Here is an 11,375-nt window from a genome sequence, read left to right as displayed (position 1 = left end):
TCTAACTTAAGATCTTCATTGTGCCCGGTGAGCCTGCATAACAGAACTCGCTGATCTCTCAGTTTTTTGTGTGTTATTTGTGCCATTTGAATTCAAACTCATTAGTTTCGATAACTGTCCTTCCTTTCCCCGTATACTCAGTCTCATTTATTTCTTACTTTCATCTGAGGTCATATCCACATCTTTCGAAGGGAGGACAAGGGACTAGGCTTTTGGTGTGGCCATGTCAACATGACAAGTCCGACCCATGAGGGGCAACTGGCCCAAAGACTCATCAGTCACACCATACACCAGCCTCACTTTCAAATTTCCAGCTCCCAATAATATCGGAAGTGATGGCTGGGCCTGGAAAATTGAAAATCGTTGATTAACTATCTCACCATCTTGAGTAACCACCTTCAACTTGTCAACCAGAGCCCCCTGATCATCTCGTAACCACAGGCTTTTTGGTTGAGAATTCTGACGAGGTAGGGCACAGAGGGAATCATCCCATCTCGGCTGGATAGATAGCCCAAGTAGGAGGAGAAGCAACTAACAAAATTGATCAGAGTGCCCCATTTTACCGCATAAGTAACAGAAAGTCCTTAGTCGTTCATAACTGAACATGGAATACACAGATTCCCTGTTTTGCAAATTCAATTTTTTCCATCGGAGCAAAGGGCGTCGAACGTCCACAGTCACCTTATCCTCATAAACATCGGACTACCATTACCATAGTGTTTAGGATCATTCTCAACAAAACCACCCAAAAATTCACCAAACTGACACGCCATGAATTCTAAGAAACATCCCTCTGGTAACGAGTGGACTTATACCCAAAAATAATATTTAAATAAATCAACTTTCCAAGGGTTTTCACCTTATCTCAACCAATGTGACACGAGCATATGATTGTTAAAAGTCCACAGACCACCGGATATACTACGTCGAATATCTACTTCATAGAAAAATCTAAACAGGTATCAGCTGCCTCCAAGATCTTTAATATTTACACCCCCTAAAAGATGCCAAATGTTAGCTAGGGTGTTCCTCATAGGTTCAAACCTAATCACAACTTCTGTCAGGAATCGACCAACCAAACAAAGTTCATAAGATTCAAGTTCCCTCAAAGCCCCTTCAAACACATCCCATCCTCCCTCTTATTCATCCACAATTTTTAGTGCTGCTAGACCATCATCATTCTTCGACATTGTTCCACTAACCTTAAAAAAAATTTTAGAAAATAGAAATTGCGTGCCAACCGGCAGACATTAGAGGAGAAAAACACATAGAACGTGCTAACCGAGTGGCATGGGTTGTTACTCTGTACCTTTTTGTTATTTTATAATCAAAAAATTATTCTGTGTGACATATTTAACAATTATTTTATACATTTTAAAAACTAAATTACAATTAATTAATAAAATATTATGTAAACCCAAATTATAATGTTTTCAAAAATAATAAATCCAATTATACATACACATGCCTAAATTTCAAATACCTCATCTAGTTTTTTTTTTATTAAAGATGACAATTTATTAAAAAGATGATCCAATTTTTTCTTTAAAAAATCCAAAATCCAAACACATCCTTACTTTTGGGTGAAAAGAATAAAGCCCCAGTTCTCCAAACACATTCTAAACCTCATTCCATATTGGGCATATACAGAATTTATTCATGAATGTGTACATATACATGTATGTACATGTATTTATAATATGTATATGTATATCTCAATGGCTGAGGTGGAGGGTGGAATGCTGACCACATGAAGAAAAAGCAAGCGAGAGTCTTTGAGGCGGTTTAGGCCGAAACCAGCCACTAGTGCTTCCCATAAAAGGCCAAGGCGGATACTACCCTTTCAGACCCTCGTCTCTGTCGCCTTTCCTGCAAATAACCAAAAGTCTATCTTTTTCATTTATTTCACATTCTTTCAATCTCATACGCTCCTGCATCTCCAAAAGATTGCTGCTTTATAGCTCAAGAAGTGAGGAAGAGCAGGAGGTAGGAGGGGGGAGGGGGCCTTGTGAACTGGGAATTTATCTTTCTGCATTTCTGCTCGCATGGCTTGCAGGCTTGCAGATTCTGTCTTCCTTTTCATGGTACAAATTCCCAATTTTCATCATTTATCTTTGTGGGTATTGTATATATGTATATATGAAAGTCATGCATATGGGGTTACTCTGTTATTTTGTTTTTTTTTTTCAGGGCCCCCGTCAAAGGCCGTTGAGGACTCAAAAGATTGCAACTCATTCTTCTCCAGGTATGTAATGTGTTTTCTGGTTTTCCCAATTTGGGTTTTGAAGCCATGTGTTATTTCTTTTTTCTTGGGGATCAATTGGGGAGTTGGGTTTATTAGCTTGGTGTTCATAGAGAAGATGGTGTTCAATTGCATTTGCTTGTTTCTCCTGGTAATTGTAAGTGGGGCTGGTTGCAGAAACATGGAATTGGGTTGAGATAAGCATTTTTTTGCTGGATTATAATGTTCAGGACTCTGGAGTTTACCTTGTTTATTGTCCATAAGCAATGCCCTTTTTTTTTTCTTGAAACATCTTGCAGTGATTTTCACACATTTTGTAGAAATTTTGGAATTCTATGTAGGAATCGATTAATATTGGGAGCAATCAAATAATGCCATATGATCACTACATAAAGTTATTAGATTTCTATGAAAGTTTAGAAAGTTTATTTTTTTTTTTAGATAAATGAAAGTTTAAAAAGTTACCATGGAGACATGGTGACTTCAAGACACTACTAAATTTTCCGTGGTTTGGTGCTTTTGAAAGAGAACTTATGTGAAATATCATGTGCTTTTGCTAGCTTTTCTATATCCGGTTAAATTTTTTTGATTCGGTCATATTCTCCTCATGAAGGTAGGACCCCTTCTGGATCAGTTTGGAACTTAAGTCGATCACTTCATGGCACGTTCATCCTAAAATTATTTAGCATTCTTTAGCCTGTGTTTGCTATGATTTTATCAGGCCTTGTGATATTGCAATACTTTATTATTTAAGATTTTTTTCATAAGGAATCAAGAAGGTGCCAACAGGAAATCAGAATATATCACTGAGACTCGGAGCTGGCATGAATAGTACTTGTTTAACGCTGTTGTGCTATTGAATATTTTTGCATTTTCTTTAACAGATTCCTCACGTTATTTTGTGATTGGCAGGCATTTATCATGTGAAGTGGGAGAACCTACTTATGAAGGGAAACAAAAGTAGTACATATTTAGTTTATCCAAAAAAGTCTAGATTTATTCAAGCTGTGGCTACTCCAATTGCACCTGCTTCGGCTGACAGTGCTGAGTATAGGAAACAGTTAGCAGCAAAGTATGGCTTCGATCAAATTGGAGAACCTCTTCCTGACAATGTTACTTTAAAAGATATTATCAATACTCTTCCAAAAAAGGTAAGATTTATTAGGAGTTGCACTTTGCATTGCTTTCAACTAATGTAACTAGTGTTTTCCCGTTTTTATGACCATGGCTCATGTGGGTGAGTTTCCTGTTTAATCCCATCATTTGATGAAACTTTCAAGCCAAACATTGTTCTCTTTGGTTCACAGATGAATAGGATGTAATGTACATATTAGGTTAATCGGCCTCAGGTTGTTTTTCAAGACATTTCCAATTAGTGTTTGATCGAGTATATATTAATCAAATTTGATTTATTGGTCTAAGATTATTGACAAAAAAAGATTTATTTAAGCCACTTCATTTCTTTTTGTCCAATTACTTCTCTTTTAGTCAGAAATTTTGTGATTGATGAAAACATTTTACTTGGGTCTTAAATCATGCTTTATATTTCCATACGTTGGATTTTCTATGCCAAATTTAGATGATGATTTATGAAATACCAGAACACCAGAAGTATGTCAATAGGTAGAGCCTAGAAGTTTTCCTCATTGTAATTCATCTTTACTTTCATACCAGAATTTATTTGCTAAAAATAATTTTTTAATCTGTTTCTCTCTCTCTCTCTCCCCCTTTTCTTAAGGTGTTTGAGATTGATGATGTGAAAGCATGGAAGTCAGTTTTAATATCTGTTACTTCCTATGCATTGGGACTCTTCATGATTTCAAAAGCTCCGTGGTATTTACTTCCCCTAGCCTGGGCATGGACAGGTACTGCGGTAACAGGGGTAAGCTATCGAGAACTCTCTTTACGTTACTCAGTTGATGCTTCCATATATTCCTTTAAAACAAGCATCTACTGCTGCATCTTTTCGGAATTAACGTGGTTTCTTGTTTTCTGTTTCAGTTTTTTGTTATAGGCCACGACTGTGCTCACAAATCATTTTCAAAGAATAAACTTTTGGAAGATATTGTGGGAACTCTGGCCTTTTTGCCTCTGATCTACCCATATGAGCCATGGCGGTTTAAGCATGACAGGCATCACGCAAAGACAAACATGTAATTACGATATTGCTTAACATTCTTATTTGTTTTTCTGAAAGTTTTAACCATTTTGTGCCTCAGTTATGAATTTTCTTATCATTACAATCTCTGATTCTGCCACAGTTATGATACTGTCTCCTGGCTAAATGAAAAACATTTACCTTTAGATTTGTGTTTTTTAGTTGTTGGAAAAAACCGTGTCCTATTATACCTATGCTATTCATAGTTATAAATGGATACTTGCTGATAACATGTGCGCTGTGCATGATATTTATGCACTAGAAATATTTTAGTTTTGTTATCCAACTTGAAAGCTTTTCACATTATTGCAGCTATTAATGCAGTGCATGCATGAACGTCCACACCTATGTATTTAATATTTTTCTTACTGTTTGGTCATCAAGTTAGGTGTTTTTGTTGCAATCAAGTTTTTCAAACTCCTTTTGTTTTTCACCTTTTGAGTTTTAACCGTTCTTATTGATGCTTATATATATTAGATATTTTAATTGTACTTGAATTTCAATAGGTTATCTGAAGATACAGCTTGGCACCCGGTTTGGAAAGAAGAGTTTGACTCATCTCCTGCTCTACGCAAAGCAATAATATTTGGATATGGTCCGTTCCGGCCTTGGATGTCCATAGCTCACTGGTATGCTACTAATAGTAGGCAAATCTTATACAGATAAGACTATAGTATATCTAGATATCAGAGGCAGAGTGAGGAGAGGACCAAAGCAAGGCTTCTCCTAAAATTTGAATAAGTTTCTAGCATATGCAGTATAAAGCAGGAGAAAAAAGAAGAAAAAAAAGTGATCTTTCGGTAATCCGTCCCCTGTAGAAGGAAACTTGATTGTTGGTGAAAATAATTTTCTTGTAACATTATGAATCTTTTTCTAATAGGTTGATCTGGCACTTCGATTTGAGCAAGTTCAGACCAAATGAAATTAAGAGGGTGAAGATCAGTTTAGCTTGTGTTTTTGCGTTCATGGCGATTGGATGGCCATTGATCATCTTCAAGACTGGGATTATGGGCTGGATAAAGTACTGGCTGATGCCATGGTTGGGCTATCACTTCTGGGTAATGTTGTTACAGTTGGTTGGCTTAGCTTCATAATGAATCGGATGGTTAAAAATTAAACGTCTTGAACTGTTTCATGATCTGACACTGCAGTTTGATTTCTGGTTGCATCTGCTGAGTGATCCATTGGCTTTTTTTATGTGAAAAAATTATTTTTTGACAAAAGATTATTCATTTTCTTCTTTTTTATTTTATAAAACTTGTAGATGAGTACTTTTACGATGGTGCATCACACTGCCCCCCACATACCCTTCAAACATGCGGATGAATGGAATGCTGCTCAGGCTCAGCTTAATGGAACAGTTCATTGTGACTATCCTAGTTGGTAAGAAACTGAATTTTGTAGAACAAATTCACTGGCTTGTTCTTTTCACCCATCCATCCGTTTTGACAGGGAGTTTAGGGTAAATCTAAAAGCTGATTTGTTAGGTATCAAGAGGCTAGCTTTTGCCAGTGTACAGCTAATGACACTGCATTTCCCCACAAAATGATTGAAGTGGAAAATTTTTGTAATTTGCTGCAATCCCCCGTTTTTCCAATCTCGTAAATAGAGAAAACAAGGATAAAAAGAAAGGATGTTGAAATGAAACAATTTGGCTCTAACAAATTGTCCTTTAGGTTATCGATAGATATGTCATGTAACTAGGCTCATGTTGTAAATATATGTAATGGGTTATGCATCCAGAGACATTATAGATGCTTATCTATGAGAAAAATTCCTCATTTTTCTTTCCACAGGATTGAGATCCTCTGCCATGATATTAATGTTCACATACCTCATCATGTTTCTTCGAGAATACCAAGCTATAATCTGCGGGCAGCACACAAATCTATTCAAGAAAACTGGGGAAAGGTAGGATTAATGAAATTATACTTCATTTATTGTTCGACCACCATCCTCCCTTTTTAAATGCACTCGAGTTCAAAAGATCCTCAAAAAATTTAACCTAAAGTTTCATAATTGGTTTGAACTTATAATTGAAAAGACTCGAGGAATTCTCATAGTTGATTATTCTATTTCTTTTTCTGGTCTCAAAATTTCATGTTGCCATGCTAACAATCTTGTTCTTTCCCTGTCGTGGACAGTATCTAAACGAGGCCACATGGAATTGGCGATTGATGAAGACAATATTGACCGTGTGCCATGTTTATGATAAGGAGGAAAATTACGTTGCTTTTGATAAGCTTGCCCCGGAAGACTCTCAGCCAATTAAATTCCTCAAAAGAGTGATGCCAGACTATGCCTAAATTTTCTTGGCTCGAAGATCCACTGCTTTTGGTTATTTCTTATCTCTTTATCTTTTTTTCTTTTTGGCAGTTGATTAGGCATGCTATTTTGGTTTTCCATATGTTCAGTTCCTTCTAATACATGTATTACACATGTTCTCTCTTTGAATAATTCTTTCTCATTACACAGAAGAAAAAAAGAAATTGAGAGGAAGTTTCTCTGAACATTCATCTCTGATGTTTAACCATTGAGAGATACGGACTATTAAAAATGCTGGCAGTGTATTATATATATATGTATATATTAAAAAAGGAAACTATTAGGTAGTTGGAAAAAGATGATAATTTATTGGACAAGTTTTGATTTTGAGAAATGGGATTCCCTTCCAATCATCATAACTCCTTCAGGATAATGTCAAGAGAGCTGTTGGATTTATATAATATGAAAATGTATATTGCACTGGTTGACCATACAACTCAGATCTCTGTTTATGTTTATAATAGAATATTAGCATTAGGGTACTGGCCAACACTGCATATATTGCATCTGACAAATGTTTTATTTTGCACAGAGTATCTTTGTTTATAAAAATATATATGTATTGTACACTAACATTTAACCTCAGTTTAAACAGTTGTGATATAAAAACTTTCATATATATATATATATATATACACACACACGCACACACACATTTTCTGGTTTAATGACTTTGTCCAGGTCCCATGAATGAGAAAAGAAAAGTAAGAAAGAAAATGGAGGTGGGAATTTTGATGTGGTCATGTGATGATTGATCATATGAGATTTGGTGCACCAGAAAAAGCTAATTATATTGGAACCAGACATGATTTCCAAACTGACAAAGACCAAACTTAAAAAGCATTTTGCCAAACCTCTTTATGCAAAGTGAACTTAAAATAAATCTCTCAGCTGGTGTAGCAGTTGCAACTGCTCACATGAGCAAGAGGATCTCCGTTACACGAACAGAGAATCTGAAACCCTAATCCAGGTTAAATGGAACTAAAAACCCAAATGGGAAGACAAGAATTAGCTTTAAGAAAAGCACGAGTAAAAAAGAGTAAGATGGTGGAAAATGTCTATTAAAAGTTTGGAACCTGCTTATGATATGATTATCTAATCTGAATGCATCTTCTAAAGTGAACCCAGAACCAGAAGAAATTCAAAGCTGTGACAGCTGATAAATCATTTCATTTCCCTGTTACCATAAGCAAATATATGGGTAGCTGAGCTAGTAATATCATTTCTGTTTTAAAAATGAACAAACTCTGTACAATACACAAACACGCTAATCAACATCTAAAGGTTTTGTTTTTTCGGTAACTTCTCTATCTCTATCATGTGTAGCTGGTAGTTCAATCTCTTACCTTCTGAAAACCTAAAACGAAGACGAGGAAATCTATTTGTATCAGAATGTAAAAATACCCAGATCAAAGAAAAGGAAATAAACAATGACAAGAATCATATAATTGGAGGCGGTGGAGTCTCCCATATATCAAACACATTCTCCTCACTATGCAAGGCAAAAAGCCGATCCCCACCTATGGAGAAATCACATATTGAACCTCCATAGCTTCTTCGAAGCCGAGATGTTAGCACCCAGTCAGGTCCACAGAAAACTGAAACACAGTCATTCATGGATGAGAATAACTGTCCTTCATGCAATGCAAGCTTTGGATAACAAGGCTCATCAGGCATCTTCCCCTTCATCAACCTACTTCTTGAGCTCCACCTCACACTACCTCCCCAGCTTCTCAAGTCAATAAACCCTAAATCCTCGTACTCATTCACAACACAGATAGAGTTACTTTCCTCCATGGCTATGGCATCTCTTACCCTCTTCTCATCAACAGTTAAAGGAGCTAGAATGTCAGACCAAGACCACACCATCTTCTTCTCCCTAAAATCAAGTAAGCTAATATAACAGTTATCTTTTCTGGGAAACAAAGTGGCAACCAACAAGCAATTACTCCCATTTAACCATTGAAGCTTATCAGCATCACCAAGTGACCAACCTGGGCCTTCATAGAAAAAATCTACTTGTTTTCCTGTCACTTGGTCCCAAACTCCAACTCCATATTCATTACTCCTCCCTTTGCAGCTGGCGAAAATCTTGTAGTCATGACTGAAACTCAAAGCCCCAGCTGTGTAACTCTTGAGTTGATTCTCATGGCTGACCTGAAACTTGTACTTCAGCTCACCAGTAGACGAGCTGAACAGCCCCATGCCGCCATCTCCACGGCCAAGTCGCTCACAAGCGCTGATCACAACATTGGCTGGATTGATCCAGCCCATGTCATTGACTCTCTGGTAGTCAAGATTGATTGGCGGATGCTCTTCTAACATCCAGTCGAACACATGCACCACACTGCCATGCGCCACACAGCAGCCGCCATCGGGGGAGGCCCGAATGGCCGTGCCGTCTCCCGGCGCGCAGCCCGTGATGGACCGTGCAAGGCATAGCCTGTTGCCATCGAAAGGGCCCCATTTAGCGGATCGAACGTGATCAATCAGGCCGTAAAAGAGGGCTTCTCTGTAAAGGAGCCGTTCGGGGACGTTGGCGGGAATGTAAAGATCTCCCGTGCGGAGAAGATCGAGGAGGACGGCGAAGCAGTCTGGATTTCGGTCGATGAAGAATTCTTGGGGGCTGTTTGCCTGCAACAAATCCCAGTTTTCATCGAACAAAGCACCGAAGAATGAATTCCGGCCTGCGTTGGCGAGCGTCGTAGCAGTCGTTTCGAAGATTCTGCCTCCTACGTTGAATTTGACCCTGTCTTTTTGGATACCCATCATCGGTTTCTCATCAAGAATTTGAGGGATTCCGAGAGTATGATGTGTACAGAGGAATTGAAATTTTGGCAAAAAAAAATGAGACGTTATGAGCACAGAGATGGAAAATTACTATTTGAAGACGTAAAGATGAGGGAAAATAAGAAAATTTTCCAGGGAAATTGGGAGAAATTTATGGAATTAATTGGATATGCTCGAAACCAGAAGAGCAACTCATCATCAAAACATCAACTAACTGATAATATAAACAGAATCCAAACGCGTCACAGGACGAAGATGGACAGCGTGGAAAAAGAATCCGTAAACTCGCGAAAAAGAAAACTCGTTTCTTCTTCTTCAACAGAGAAGTCTAGAAGACGAGTTTCTTCCTGCAGCCAACCAAGCTGAGAAGCCGAAAACAGAGGGAAAATCTATCAAATAAAGAGGAAAAAACGACCAAAATCGATGAAATTGAGATCTGGGTGTTAAAGACAGATTGATTTCATTGTCATATCGTGAGAATTGACGAAGAAGATTTGGAGAAATCGAGCGGCTGGATTAGATTTTAAATAGGAAAGAAACTAACTTGACTCGTTTTGATCTCTTCGGCCTCTTTTTTGGTTCAATTCAGGCATATCCAAGATTTATACAAACACAAATTCTCTGTAGTGGGGTCCACCGTCCGCTTTATTTCGTCCTCGTGTGAAAGCCGTCCGATCGTTTCACGATGCATCATGAAACAATCGGACGGTCGAGATTTAATCCTGAACGTACCGTATCAAAAATATCAAACTGTTCTACAATTAATGTCCTTAGAGGCTGCCCATGAAGAAGTCAGCTCCTCCTGTGGGTCATTTTAAATTTTTATTATTAAAAAATTAATTCAACAAATTATTTTAATTTTTAAATTTAATTAATTTGTATTGGGATGAGAAGAAAACGACACAGAAATTGAGACACTAAGAATCTGGCAAGTGGGTAATAATAAATTATTTAATTTAATTATGTAAATAATTAAATTAATTAATTAATTATTGACATAATTACACAAAAATTAGAGGGTTTATTTTTGTGTATTTTTGTGATAATTCAATTTACTCTATTTTATTTGGTTCTTTGTTATTTTATATAAAGTTTTAATTTTTTAAGTTATTGTCTTACCAATTTTTTTGTCCCATAAGAATTTAATTTGTTTAATTTTGAAATTCTAAGTGTTTGTATTCGTAAATTTAAAATGTTCAAACACCTATTTTTTAAGTTATTATCTTATTGTCTATTGGTTACTCAACCGTTTTCATCATTATCCATTAGTTTAGTTTTAAATGAATGTCTTAATTATGTTTTCTCATATTATTGAGTGTTAGTTTATATTGTCTATTAAATGATTGTCTTATTGTCCTGTAATCATGAAATAAAAATATTGAATGTGTTTTGTGGCTAAATAGTAATGTGGACATGTATGTGTAAGGTAATATTATTCAACTAAAGGGCTTACCATGTAACTTGAAAAAAGGTGTACGGATCTGGTACATAGGATAATCCTACTGTGGACGTTATCCTTAGTCGAACGGGACTGAGAAGTCTCATATCGGAAAGGGTTGAGAATTGTTTTGATTACGCTCAAATCAAATAGGGTATTGAGGCGACTATATGTTGGACGCTCATTACCGAATGAAGTATGGAGATGGCCGGTTGATTAATAAAATGGATACTTAGTTCACATGTAGCAGAAAACCCTATGAACCCCCAGCGGCATCGGTAAGTAAGTAAAAAGGTAATGTTTGATTAATGTTGGTCTTTTAGAATGTATGATATATTGTTAGCTTGATTCTTTTCTTCATAAGTGGTATTTGGGAACTTAAAGGTGAGCATGAAATTAACATTTTTAAGTTAAATAAATTT

General features: G+C 36.7%; 2 protein-coding genes across 3 annotated transcripts; one reads left to right on the top strand and one right to left on the bottom strand.

The window, feature by feature from the left end:
- Positions 1–1,787: 1,787 nt before the first annotated feature.
- Positions 1,788–6,910, top strand: FAD6 (fatty acid desaturase 6). Of its 2 annotated transcripts, XM_022043567.2 has the most exons (10): positions 1,788–2,084; positions 2,191–2,245; positions 3,155–3,393; positions 3,981–4,124; positions 4,244–4,395; positions 4,907–5,029; positions 5,281–5,458; positions 5,665–5,783; positions 6,197–6,311; positions 6,545–6,910. In XM_022043567.2, exons 1-10 carry the CDS (start codon positions 2,046–2,048, stop codon positions 6,704–6,706), a joined length of 1,326 nt encoding a protein of 441 aa, XP_021899259.1. In that variant the 5' UTR covers positions 1,788–2,045; the 3' UTR covers positions 6,707–6,910. The 2 variants fall into 2 exon arrangements, with proteins under 2 accessions (XP_021899259.1, XP_088063388.1); XM_088207262.1 differs by lacking the exons at positions 1,788–2,084; positions 2,191–2,245 and adding an exon at positions 3,052–3,073.
- A 1,011-nt stretch (positions 6,911–7,921) lies between these two features.
- Positions 7,922–10,105, bottom strand: LOC110815728 (BTB/POZ domain-containing protein At2g24240). Its single transcript, XM_022043663.2, has one exon. The coding sequence runs from the start codon at positions 9,495–9,497 to the stop codon at positions 8,166–8,168; it is 1,332 nt and encodes a 443-aa protein (XP_021899355.1). The 5' UTR covers positions 9,498–10,105; the 3' UTR covers positions 7,922–8,165.
- Positions 10,106–11,375: the final 1,270 nt, after the last annotated feature.

Source organism: Carica papaya, chromosome 7, assembly GCF_054855325.1.
Source record: "Carica papaya isolate Zhongbai chromosome 7, ASM5485532v1, whole genome shotgun sequence".
NCBI lineage: Eukaryota > Viridiplantae > Streptophyta > Magnoliopsida > Brassicales > Caricaceae > Carica > Carica papaya.
This window is presented reverse-complemented; position numbering and strand designations above follow the sequence as displayed.

Bases quoted from the DNA above. Each gene is read 5' to 3' on its own strand.
- LOC110815728 (XM_022043663.2), bottom strand. From the start codon at position 9,497: ATGATGGGTATCCAAAAAGACAGGGTCAAATTCAACGTAGGAGGCAGA.
- FAD6 (XM_022043567.2), top strand. From the start codon at position 2,046: ATGGCTTGCAGGCTTGCAGATTCTGTCTTCCTTTTCATG. The intron at 3,394-3,980 runs GTAAGATTTATT...CCTTTTCTTAAG, and splicing joins TCAATACTCTTCCAAAAAAG to GTGTTTGAGATTGATGATGT. The intron at 4,396-4,906 runs GTAATTACGATA...GAATTTCAATAG, and splicing joins CATCACGCAAAGACAAACAT to GTTATCTGAAGATACAGCTT.